Raw genomic sequence first — 13,612 nt, 5'->3', positions numbered from 1 at the left:
CAAGTGATTTTATGTGGCTAGAATGTAACATAGGAAGGTGATTATGTCTCTTGCTTTGCTGGATTGAAGATGGATATCTACATAGCTGGAATGTAATCTACTGCACAGAGGTAAGAATCACATCCGTTGCCTCACTCAGTCACATCCATTTTGCCTCTGGTCTCAACCACCATGGCCAAGTGACTCCCAGAAGGAATACAGCCTTCAGAATGAAATAGTTCACTTCTCCCTGTAGTCTTCTGGGTGGTAAATAGCACAAAACATTAATGTATATGAAACTTTCTACTGTGCCAAAAAGTCCAGCTGACGCTTTCCAAGGGACATTTAGGGGAAGAACAAATGGAGAAACTTGTTGTGAGCAGGGATACTTGTGCTTCAGGGTACAAGCGGCAGAGTCTTGTCTCACCTCTTTGTTGTTCTTATTGGAGGAGGAATTTTGTCCCCAGTGGTGGTGGTGACGCCCCCAGGATGGTCTAGCAAACATTTCCCCCAAATACATCTCTGGAAGAAGGCAGCACTGGTATTGTTGCATCCTTTGCCTCACTCCCGTTTTGCCACCCTGGGTTCCTTGGGGAGGAAGAGTGGGATATAAATGCAAATGTTGCTGCACATTTACATCATGGTTGTTGTATTTTAATGAGGTTGCAACGTTCTGTATTTTTAGTTATATTGTGTTCCAACAATGTTGTGCAGTTGGATTATATTTCTGTAAACCACTTATAAGCCATCTGGGCATTGAGAGATATAAATAATAACAAGCCATTCATCCCCACAAAACAATTCCCCTTGCCATGGTGATTCATAAATGATTTAATTAGGAGTGAGCAATGAGGTAGCCCAGTGTGTTGATGATACCAAAGGGACTGTGAAGAACTCCAAAAGGAACTACCTAGAATGAGTGAATTTGTCCCATGAAAATACATTGTCAGGACTTCTCAATGCTCTGTGTTGCATTCCAGATTTTTCCGTATGGTTTGACCATATGCCTCATATGAGTACAAGAATTTGAAGCATTAGTTGTCCTAGTCATTGTGACATATTTTATGATGCAACTGACAAGCCACTTTCATATGTGAAGAAACACCCATCCTCATTGGTAAAAGCCATTGTGATGTCATCATTAAGCAAGCACAGCTTTCTAGGACCAAAAGGGCCTGGAGAAAACCAGTATATCTTCCTGAAAAGTCATGCCTCGCGCAACATGTCACTGTTGCTTGACATGTCCATGTTGCCCAGGTTGTCCATGCTGCTATGAATTAGTTAGGTTTCGGCGTTACTTGTTCAGCAGATCCATATTCGCATGCTGCTTGTGTTGGCGTTTTCTATTCAGCGATGAACGGAACTGTGACTGCTTCTACTGTCCACACAGCGAAGATGAAACCTGTCAGTGCTGCCACTGCACATGCTCACAGAACCCAAATTGCCGCTGCTGCTGCTGCTCCTGTGCTAATAATCCACACTGCAAGTACTTGTGCTGCACAGATGAGAATGATGACTGCCAGTGCTATGAAAGCACGTGCTGCAACTACCTCAACTATATACCTTACAAGCATCGGTACAGACTTAGAAGGTAAGAGTTTGACAGAACTATGGTTTGTTTTACAAGTCAGTAATCATTAACCCATTTAGGAGCTTAGAGTCCTTTGAAAAACTACTGTGGAAAAACCCCAATGTTAGCAATACACATTTAGCCTCTTTCCATTTTAAACCTTCGTTAATACACATACATTTCCATTTCTGCATCAATTAAATCAATTATACTTAACACTGGGGACTGACCAAGGGGCTTTCTACATGCCCTTAATCAATGGGGTATTAGGCAACACAGATATGGCATCCTATCCTGTGGTTAGTTGGGTGCTGTTAGTGGCAAGAGAGCCTTCTCAGTAGTGGCACCAGCTTTGTGGAACTCCCATCAGATGTCAAGGAAATAAACAACTATCTGACTTTTAGAAGACATCTGAAGGCAGCCCTGTTTATGGAAATTTTTAATGTTTGAAGTTTTATTCTGTTTTTAATGTTCTGGGAGCTGCCTAGAGTGGTTGGGGAAACCCAGACACGTGGGTGGGGTATTAATTAAATAATAATAATAAATAATAATAATAATAATAGATCTACATCCTAGATTTAAGACCCTATTCATTGGACTAGACACAGGGAATCTATGCAACTGAAGCTGCCATCTCATACAACACGTACCAACTGATGACCAATACTACCCATATAGAATGATATAGTACCTAGTCCAATCTTCTGCTCAGTGCAGGATAGTCACAGGTGAAACATTCCTCACTTCTCCTGTGCATCTCTCAAGCAGGGTTTTGATTAGTTTTGTTACCCTGAAGCAAAAATACTGTGCAGCGGGTTAATATTTCCCCATAGCACAGAATGAGCAAAAGAGCTGAGAAAGAGAAAGAGTGCCTTACTTTAAGGGTTTTTGACTTTGTTGCACAGTAAAGATTCACGCCACATATCTCTCCAAACTTCATGAGTCTCATCCCACACAAGCCTCCTTGTCTTTTCACTTGCAGACCTAGTAGCAGCAGGACCAGTGGGGAAACCTTACTGCGAGGCCTCCATGTAAGGCCTTCATCCCTACCATCTAGGACATTAAACAACATCTCGGGAATACTGGGAAAGCTGTATTTCCCAAGGTCAGTAGCACCTTCAGGATTGCTATTGCAGGATTTCTGGTGATACTGAGATTGCTAACAAGATTGCCATTCTGCACCTGCCACCCCAAACCACAAAGTAGGGAAAACATTTGACAGGAGACAGGGAGGAAAAAGGAACATAGGAATTCTGGATTGGGTTAAATCTAATCCACAGATGCATTTTAGGGGTAAAAAATATAAAGGTCCCTGACAGTTAAGTCCAGTCGCAGACGACTCTGGGGTTGCGTCGCTCATCTCGCTTTACAGGCCGGGGGAGCCGACGTTTGTCCGCAGATAGTTTTTCTGGGTCATGTGGCCAGCATGACTAAGCCGCTTCTGGTGCAACGGAACACCGCAGCCAAGCATTACTCATAACATAGGGTCATATTACAAGTTGGGTAATTATGAATGTTGGTGGCTTCACTCTCTACAACTGAAAGTTTTCTTGGTTGTTGTTTTTTATGCTCAGACGCAAGTTGATAAGCAACTCATCTGTCATTTCGCTGGATAAGGAATCATCGGGACATGCTTTTCTTGACCAGCTTATTTGCCCTTTGTGCCAAGAGCTGTTTCTCCGACCTTTTATGCTGCCATGTAATCACTGCATTTGCGATAAGTGCATAATGAAGAGCCAACTTCAGGCTGAGATCACAGAGAACTTCTTCATCATCACATGCCCCATTTGCAACAAAGCCCACTGCCTTCCATTTGCTAAGAAAATCCAGCTGCGGATGAATTACCTAAGAGCCAGATTGGCCAGGAAATATATGCGTCGATACGGTTTTCTGCGGTGGAGGTTTGACAGAAGCCGGCTACCGATTTATTGCCAACTTTGTGACGAGCGCCGGAAGGCCACCAAGAGATGTGTGACATGTCAGTTGAATTACTGTAATCTTTGCCTGAGGAACTTTCACCAGGATATCTCGTACCAAAATCATGTCTATGCCAAAATCAGTGACGAAGTTTGGGAAGAAAGAAACTGTTTGATCCATGGTGATTCAATGATCTCAAAATACTGTCTTGATGACCATGAACTGCTTTGTGAATACTGCGCTGATGCCCACCACACGGATCATGACACAGTTCCTTTGCCACTAGCATGTTCAAAACTGTCTGCTGCATTATTCGGTTCTATTGCAAAGTTTAAAAAAGGTCCCTGTTTGTATTTAACTACTTTCCTTCTGCTTGATTTGTTATTGTAATATAGGCTTTGATGAGTCTCAAAGTGCAATTATAAACACACCGGTGCAATGACACCCACAATGTGTAAATCTTAGGTTTGTATGTACATTTTATCTGAAAACCACTGAAAGAGTAGTGAAATAGACATAATGTAGGGACATCTATGGATGCATGCATGCTATACCTTTAAAAGACATTTGCCTCCTTCAGAGGTTTCTGGGTACTGTAGTTTAGCTCATACTTGTTTACATGTCCCAGCAACACCTTAGCAAACCACAGTGACCAGAATTCTTTGGCGGGGGGGGGTGTGCACTTTGAATGTACTTTAATGTTATCGCATGTAGACGGGTCATCAAGGCCTTTCTGAAATTGTAAATGTAGCAGCAGGGGTCAGATTGGGGCAATGCTGCAAGTGTGCTAACCCTCCCCGTGATTTCTGCATTATGTAATCACTCCTGAGCTGCTGTTTGTTCTTTGAGGGTAAGCACACAAGCATGGTCACATCCATCCCGTGCATTTATAGCACATTTCTGCCAATTTAACAGTCATCATTTAACTTTCCCACAAAGGATCCTGGGGACTGTACTCCACTCCTCACAGAGCTACAATTCCCAACACGCTTAACAAACTACAGCTTCCAGGGTTCTTTAAATATATGGTGTGAATATGACCAATGTATGTGTTGACTCAACAGAGTCAACAGACTCAACATGCTGTTTCAACAGAGAGAGTTTATATATGGGGAAAACAGCAAAGAAGAGTATTAACAGCACCTACAGCTCTGCCCCCCCCAACCCCTGGTGTATCTCTTCACATTTAAAAACACTGTGGGAAATCTGTTCATTGTTTTCCAATTATTTTATTTACTTTGAGGAATTGTTCCTATAATGCTGTACATTCAAATCCAGTTTACATTGGGTTAATGTGACTCCAACTTATTGTCTAGAATTGAACTATAATGAATCTTCTGTTTCCAATACAGATTGCGCCAAATGTAGTCAACTTATATTAAACCCTATCTCACTTTTAACTTTTACCATATTTTGTGAATGAGTAGATGAACAGTGATATCATGATTGTTTTTGTGATATAATTATTGTTTTTGTGTGTTTCAGTACGATTTATAATTGATAATGATCTAATGGAAGTCCTTGTATTAAAAAACAATTTTAAGTCCTATAAAGAAACAAAAAGGAGGGAGATCAGGAACGGTTTCATGAGGTTACAGAGCATCCTTCAACAACGGGAGAAAGAGCTGATGGAGGCTGTGGAAAACCTTGAGATTCAAAAACAGAAGGCACTTTACGAGTTTGCCGAATACACAAGCAAGAGAATTGATCAGATGGACAGCCTCATGCAGTATTCTAAGGAAGCTCTAAAGGAACAAAGCCAGCTTGCATTCCTGCAGTCTGCATATGGGCTAGTAGTTGAAATAGAAGATGCAATTGCTAATATTTATCAGCCTAGCCCACTTCTCAGGGAAGACCCTATTAAGCACCTTAAAGTCAACTTTGAGGAACTCGCACAAAAGTTACAAACCATTTTCCCAGCACTTTCAAAGAAAGTGTATGATAAAACAGGCAAATTTCCTTATCCTTGCAGATCTGACATAATGATTCCAAGGGATGTTTCCAGTGCGTACGTCACAAATCCATTAGGAATGGATCGTAGTCAGTCTTTAGCATCATTTACTTCATTAGATCAAGACATAATGAACGACACGTATCTAAGACCCAAATCCTTACCTCCTAACTTGAAAGATAATGGGATGTATGCAATTTGGGACGCAGCATCAGATACTTCAAGAAGCGATAGGAGATTTCAAAACCAAGGTATCTACTACAATCCAGAATTACATGAAGAAGCCCAATCTACCACTGTTCCTGGCATTGTTATTGTCTACCAAACACTTGTATTTCCAACTCTTGCTAAGGTAGGTTTTTTTACATCATGTTTCTTACACATTGTACGTGCACTGAGAGTATTTGTAGGCCGAGGGCTCATCCCCACTTCCATTTGTGCCATTATTTTTAGGAACAGGCCTGTGATTTCTAGGCACGGGTCTGAGTGGTTTGTTGTTGCCACCCTGCCAGTTTCCCTGGGGGAAACTGACATTTGTTCTGATTCAGTCGAAAACAGTGGTTTTTTCAGGCAAAATGGCAGGAAGGGGGGGGGGACCCAAAATACCTGTTCCTACAAATCACCTGTGCCCTCACACCCCTTTCTGAGAAAGTCCTCAGTATGGAAAATATGTACAGATGTTTCGTTCAGGTATTTGCTTGAAAATGTGATTGCTGCATCTGAGAACAGGAGGCTCCCAAGCCAATGCATGTTGCCCAGTGCAGTGGTCCCCAACTTTTCCTGTGTTGAGAAAGTACAGTGGTACCTCAGGTTACAGACGCTTCAGGTTACAGACTCCGCTAACCGAGAAACAGTACCTCGGGTTAAGAACTTTGCTTCAGGATGAAAACAGAAATCTCATGGTGGCAGCAGGAGGCCTCATTAGCTAAAGTGCTACTTCAGGTTAAGAAGTTTCAGATTAAGAACGGACCTCCAGAACGAATTAAGTTCTTAACTTGAGGTACCACTGTACTTGTTTAATTGGGGAATTATCTTTGTCAGACCTGCTTTCCTCTCCCTGTGATTTCCTCCCTTGTGCTTCTCAGCTGAATGGAGAACAGCAGGGGTGGGGAAAAGGAAGTTTTTACCCTTGGAGCTCCATCCTGTTGCTCTGCTGGGAGGGAATGTTGTGAGCCCCGTAGATTAGGCTGTGGACCAGAAGCAGCTTGGTGGCTGCAGACTTCTGAACTAGAGGTAGAGGGATCATGTTTCTTGGACACCTGAAGGCAGCCCTTTTTAGGGAAGTTTTTAATGTTTAAGGCTGTGTTGTGTTTTTAATATTCGGTTGGGAGCTGCCCAGAGTTGCTAGGGAAACACAGCCAGATGGGCAGGGTATAGGTAATAAATTATTGTTATTGTTATTGTTATTATTAATTGGGGACTATGTATACTAACCAGAGAATGTGCTTATTGGCCTGGAGAATGTACAAAATGCAGTTCAGATACACACATCCCCCAAAGTCAGTTGGATATTATGCACAATGTCATTCTTTTTATTTATTAGCTGCTTGTCTCCTGAAGGTCTCCAAACATACTCAAATAATAAAAGCAATAACCAGACACATTAATTAACAAATAAACAAAAATAAACAAAACCCCAATCTCTACCTAGTCCAAAAATCAGTCACATGAAACCAACAATTTTTCTCTCTTTCACCTCTCCACCCTGCTCATCAACTGGACAATGTACAAAGTTCTGTCAAGATAGGCACACCCCCCAAAGCCTGTTAGGAATTGTGCATAATGGCCAGAGAAGGTACAAAAAATGCAGTCAATATAAAGACATTATCCCGGGCCTATAGGGGATTATGCATATTGACTGGAAAATGTGCACATTTCCCTCTTCATTGATGAGTTATGTGCACATTTTACAGGCACAGAAGAAGGCGAAAGCTATTTTTAGAAATCTCATGAGAGAAACATATGTACTTGATGGTGGTGAGCTGATGAGTGTATTTGTGGAGACCACCTCCCATTTTGCCACCTCATCTGAAGGTGGCAAAATTGGAATGTTGGAAATGGGGGGCAGGTTTGAAAGGTCTTAGTTAATGTGGAGTGTCCCTGTGCCCTCCTTGTAAGGTTATTAGATTTAAAGGTTACAAATAGCAAGCATTGATATGTTGTTACGTGATCCAAAATACTGGTATGGTAGGAGAAGTTCATTACATATATCATTGACATATTTTAATGGAAAATTTATTTTTTTTGCTAAAAAAATTAAACTCTGTGAAACTAATGGTATTAGCTTATTAAATGCAACATGAAAATATGATCAGTGTTATCTTTTTGTGTGTAGATTTACTGGACATGTCCTACAGAAGAAGTTGATAGCTTTGAGGTTGCTTATTATGAAGTAGTTGATGAAGAGGCAGCTGAGAATTTAATTCAGCCACAACTTGTAGGAGTGCTAACTGGGATCGCCCAACAGAATCTGGAAATACATAATCTGACACCTAATACAGAATATCTCTTCAAAGTCCGGGCTGTCAACGAGCATGGTCCAGGCCCATGGAGCGAAATTTGTAAGGTACAATCTATCTACTCCTTCCTGCTTGTACTTTTCCACTGACGTCATACCATGCATACAAAGGCAATAATAAAATATTAGATAGGATATGTTTCTCAGTAGGTTATTTTGCTAGTTGATTTAGCCAGTCCTAGATACTGCCCCAGCCCCATCAGTCTCAAACCATGCTTTGCCAACAGTTATTAGTGAATTGTTTGTAACAATCAGATCCTGTGCTTTATTGTAGCTAGCTGACTCTTGTGTGAGGACCATGTAGGAGAAAAGGAAAATAAGGTGTTCTTTAAACGGTTGGTTGTGGTCCAAGAAAAATCAGCCACCAAACACTTTTGATAACCATTTTTGTGTTCCTATCTAGGTCGCATCTAAGACAATCTTATTGCTCCCCCTATGACAAGAGAGGTATAGATGAGGTTGCAGCCATCTCCTTCCCCCACTTGCAGTTCCTACAAACCATACCCCACAACTGACCCTGATTAAATTGGGACATCCTGGTTTTGGATGCTGTGCTCTGAAAAACAGACCCCCCAAATGCACGTTTTGGGGCTCAGTGATCTCGCACAAGTCACATGACTCACACAGAAGCAGGGCAGGGTCAGGAAGACAAGTGTCCCAGTTTTTGGGATCAATATGTTGGAGAGTTTGACTGACACCAAAATGCAGACATCATGGTGTCTTCTGGAAGCACCATAAGTACTACCATATTATTGTGGCATAAATTTTCATGGAACAGAGTGCCCTCCCTTTCATTGGTCTAGGAAAGCTCAAGCCGCACACGAAGTTAAGTCTTTAGGGTGCAGCAAGACTGTCAGCACATCTGCTTAGTCAAAAGTCGCTTCCTTCGAGTTCAACAGGGCTTCAGTATGCATGAATAGGATTGCAACTTTCAGCACAATGAATCCACTGGGTGTGGTTTCAGAACTGACATCTCAAATCAATCTGAACGTATGTGCTGTTTTTTGTTTGTTTGTTTATGGTAGAAATTGCTTGTGTATAGCAGGGGTCAGCAAACGTTTTCACGAGGGGGCTGGCCCACTGTCCCTCAGACCTTGTGGGGGGCCGAGCTATATTTTTGGGGGGGAGGGGATGAATGAATTCTCATGCTCCACAAATAACCCAGAGATGCATTTTAAATAAAAGGACACATTCTACTCATGTAAAAACACGCTGATTCCCAGACCATCCGCGGGCTGGATTCAGAAGGCGATTGGGCTGGATCTGGCCTCTGAGCCTTAGTTTGCCTACCCATGGTGTATAGAATAGGGGCCCTGAGAGACAATTCAATGTGTCTCTTAACAGGAGAGCTTCTATAATGGATACATTTTGTGCAGTATGTCCCCCACTCTTAACAATTTGAGACGCTCTGTGGTCACAGTAGCAGGGGTGCATGTGGACTTGTGTTCCACTCCATGATTTATGGGCGGTTGACCACAGAGTGTTATCTAAAGTGCAATACAAGCAAAATTGTAGGTAGTCCTTTAGGCTAAATATCTAAGACACTTTGAGAAAAGTTAAAATATGTTTTAACAAAAATTCCTCAGGGAAGTGGTGCATATCTTTGTCAGTCACTAACTGGAATATGTGCATCTTCAGTGGGGACTGAGAAGCACTGTCCATTTCTATAGCAAGTTTAACCATAGGGCAAAAAAATCAATATCTCCAAGCACCTGCTGAATTCTTGTCTAGTACTGCACATCTTGCAAGCACAGGAGAATGCCTAGAAGACAGTATTCTAACTTATTTGTCTTCCTCACCCACTCTCATTCCAGCAGTAGGGTAGGCTTAGGAATGGAGATATGAAGGAGGCTGCAAAGTAAAAGGAAATATTATCTGCAACCTCTTGGCATGTACAGCATGAGTATAGGGAATAACAATCAAAGCACACCTGTAAATGCAGGATTAGGGATAAAGACTAGTCCTCCCTGCATCTGTGGAGCAAACATACATGTCCAGTAATGTGTGGCTTAAAAAAAGAAAAGAAAAATGGCCCAGTCAATTATATCCTGATGGATGTTAGTAGGAAGGCATAGTCTACAGAATTTCTCAGCTGCAGACAAGGGAAGAGGAACTTGAAATGCCATTCCTCAAATGAAATAGCAATGAGCAATGTTGCATCAAAACAGAAGCTATTTCATTTGGAATAAATTGAAGTATACTGTGTGTTTTTTTAAATAGCAGATTGTGAAGAGGGAGTTATTTAAGCCATTTTGTAAATTCCTAGATTTGAAAACAGAAGTCTGAAATAAAGTGTGTGTTTTGTTTAGCAGAAACAATATTTTTCTGGTTCTTATTCATCCTTTTTCAAACGTCAAAACATATTGAATAGATTCCTTATTTTTATTGCCCAGCTGTTATTGCAGCTAGAACATTCACCACATTATTTGATTTAAAAACCCTGAAGCTGCAATATTAGCCCCCCCCCCCCCGGCAAAGCATGATGTCAGTTTCCTCCTCCTCTTTGTTGCTTGTTTTTTTTTTTAATCCCATTCTGTACAGAGTAACTTATTGATTTTATATATCTCTATGTTCACCAGTGGACCTAGATTCTGAGCTTTCACTTATAAAAAAAGAACAGTTCCTAGACCTCTTTATAATGAACATTGTTGAGCAAAATATGCAAGCAAAATTCAAAACAAGTGTTTTGTGAGGTATGAGCCTGCTTCCACCTTTCAGTGGTTTGCACAACTGAATGAAGTCACAACTGTGATTGATAAGTCCTTCAGATAAGTTTAGAGTTGCACCCCTCCCCCAAGGCTTCAAAATTACTCAGGAAATCCCTTGTCCTGCTTGGTTCATCTTCAAGATATATACTGGGTCATTTTGAAGTTCTTCACCTCCCCTTCTTCACCTTCCCTGATAGAGGGGTGACTGTTACCCAGAGAAAATAATTGAGAAATTCAGCATGTTAGTATCTCTGTGATTGGATAGTATGGAAAATATTAAAATTGTGAAGTGCATTCCAGCATTGTTATCCACTCTCTTGCTTTGTTATGTTTTTCTTTCCTTTCCTTTCCATTTTTTTGGAAAATGCAGCTGGGCAGGGCAGGCTAAGTTGACTACATTAGTAGATGGTGCAGTTGGGCTGCACTGCTCGCTTGACCTACCTCTGGCTGAGTTGCTCCTGCGGACTGGGAGGTGCAAGGTCAGCATGGTGCAAAAGCACTAGTAGAGTCAATCTAGCACTCCTGCCAGTGTTTTTGTACCACACTGACCATGCTACTATCTCACTCATTACCCTCTTGATCCTGGTATACAGCAGCAATTCAATTGGATGGATGTTAAGTGAGCACTGAAGCCTCACTATGCCCTCTGTGACTGGTTGATCATAGTAGCAATGCAGTGGGAGAGGAAATTCGTTACTTTCCCAGCTTCAGAGGAAAACAGAAGACTTTGATGCAGCGCAAATCCTTTTTGCTTGGCCTGTACAGATAAAGGTTGCTGCAGTTATTATGAAGTGTAAATAATAAATAACCACAACAAAGGCTCTTGGAATATTCTGCCTGCTTTTTAACAATTCAATCCTGACTTTATCAAAGCAGGAGTATCTGAACTTTGGTTGCTACAAATCTTCAATCTCTTTCGACTGCTCCAGCCATCTGAAGCAAAAATGTCTGGTCTTGCCCTGAATATAGACACGTCACCCTAAGATCAACTGATGAAGTACCTACCATCACATAAGTGGTTTACAACTCAAGAAACACAATTTCTTTGTACGGGTTAGGGTTAAGATTGGGTGCTATTCACACTATTGTGTCTTTTAATAGCTGTGTGTGGCAGGCAGAGATTCTGCATGTTAAGCATTTTCAAGCCTTTTCACGTATGAATACATTTATGGGGGAAAGCTTCATCTATTGACATTCTGGCTTTTCCCACCCACATTTCAGCATTAGTTCTGCACACACTGGAATCTGTATATGAGGAGCAACATTTGTCTTCCCTATTCATATCTGTAGCCATTCCCTTTTGCATTTGTCCCCACCTTCTGATTTGTCAATTCTGTAATACCGATTAACAGTTGCAGGAATGAAGGATGCAATGCCATATCTGGATGGGAAAATATCATGAAAAAAACTGTAATACTGATTAAATACTGACAGGGCAGGCACACAGATACCTGTACACAAAAGGCGGCAAATGTAAATTTTCAGCACACCATTTTTATTGTGTTTTCCTTCTGCAGTTCTTTTTTTGGTTTTGTGTAAATACAATGGGTCAAAGGATAAATCTGTATATCTGTATGGCTATGCTCCATTCAAAAGCATACCAAAAATAGTTACGAGAATCAAGGAGGAAATGAATTCAATGGGCTGTTGAATTGTCTGAAGGCATTCCTGGTTGAGAGAAAAGACTACCAGTGAGGATTCCTGACTCTAAAGAAATGTGCAGTTCTACCTATCCTTGAGTACGAAATAGCAACCTAGGCAGTAGCCAGATTGCTGTCATGAAGAATGCATCTATGTGACTTGGTGGATGACAATTGGTATTGTTATTAACACAGTTCCATCAATAAATGGTCTCATTGTCTCCTTGGTTTTCGCAGTACATTGTTGTTGCCTGGAATGTGTGACTGGTGGTTGTAGTCAATGATGGACTGAGATATTGGAATGATTGGGCTGGTGGTGCATTTGTGTATATTGGTGGACATGTGTGGGATGCAGGAGTAGAATGGGGTGGGTGATACTGAATGGGTAATAAATATGTTATGATTAGTAAGGCATAAATTGAGCATGAGGTGTAGTATTTTGTGAGTCAGGATGCTTTTGACAAGAGGGAGGCTGGAGAGGGAAGGAATTCCTGACTCTAAAGATGTTTCAAAATGTGCTGCTGCTGTTTTTGTTTCTTGAGATATTTTATTGAATTGCATTGTAGTGTTCTTTAATATTGCATTGCATTATATTGTAGTTCATCAGTTTCATTGTTTGGTATATAATATTGATATGCTGTATCTTCTAAATTGCTTAGAGATCATTTGAGTATTAAGTGATATATAAATACATAAAACAAATATTTAAACATGCCAATATATGATTTCCTAACATGTCTAAGACCTTTATCATATGCAGTTACTATTCTTATTAATAAAACTCAGCATGGATTGCATATTGTGTGTTCCACTAGGTGGTGACTCCAGAAATTCGTGCGAAAGTCAAAGGCAAATGGGGATTACTACGAAATGTTCAATCTGCTTTCCATAAACAGTCCTGACCTGCAAGCCAACCAACCAAAATTTTAAAGAGATGACTCAGAAGTAAGCCACTGGATAGAAAGCAATTATATTTTCTCAGATGCCTTTCCTTTTCTTCTAAAGTGAAGCTAACTTGCAAGCTGAAATCTGAGAGTAAACCCTTCAGAATAAAGATCTCCTAGCAAATTAAAGTCTCAGCCCTTTGTTTTATTTTTTTCTACATTCCACTGAAACTGGAGGAAAACATTGCACTGTACATGAAATATATAATGAAAAATCCCTGAAGCCAACTCTGTGGTGTAGCAACCTTTCAAAGGAATGTAGCAAACATTTTCATTGTTGAGAAAGTACTTTCTCAGGGGCCACTCATGCTATATAAAGCTGGGCATATGGCTTGCAATATGTGTCATTTGGAAATGGGTATACAGCATAAAAATCACCTTCCAG

General features: G+C 40.9%; 1 protein-coding gene across 1 annotated transcript; it reads left to right on the top strand.

The window, feature by feature from the left end:
* Window positions 1-1,112: 1,112 nt before the first annotated feature.
* On the top strand, window positions 1,113-13,356 carry TRIM42 (tripartite motif containing 42). Its single transcript, XM_083441194.1, has 5 exons — window positions 1,113-1,570; window positions 3,124-3,806; window positions 4,952-5,769; window positions 7,753-7,983; window positions 13,099-13,356. The coding sequence occupies exons 1-5, from the start codon at window positions 1,188-1,190 to the stop codon at window positions 13,183-13,185; spliced, it is 2,202 nt and encodes a 733-aa protein (XP_083297320.1). The 5' UTR covers window positions 1,113-1,187; the 3' UTR covers window positions 13,186-13,356.
* Window positions 13,357-13,612: the final 256 nt, after the last annotated feature.

Source organism: Podarcis tiliguerta, assembly GCF_965153285.1.
Source record: "Podarcis tiliguerta genome assembly, chromosome: 5".
Lineage (NCBI taxonomy): Eukaryota > Metazoa > Chordata > Lepidosauria > Squamata > Lacertidae > Podarcis > Podarcis tiliguerta.
This window is presented reverse-complemented; position numbering and strand designations above follow the sequence as displayed.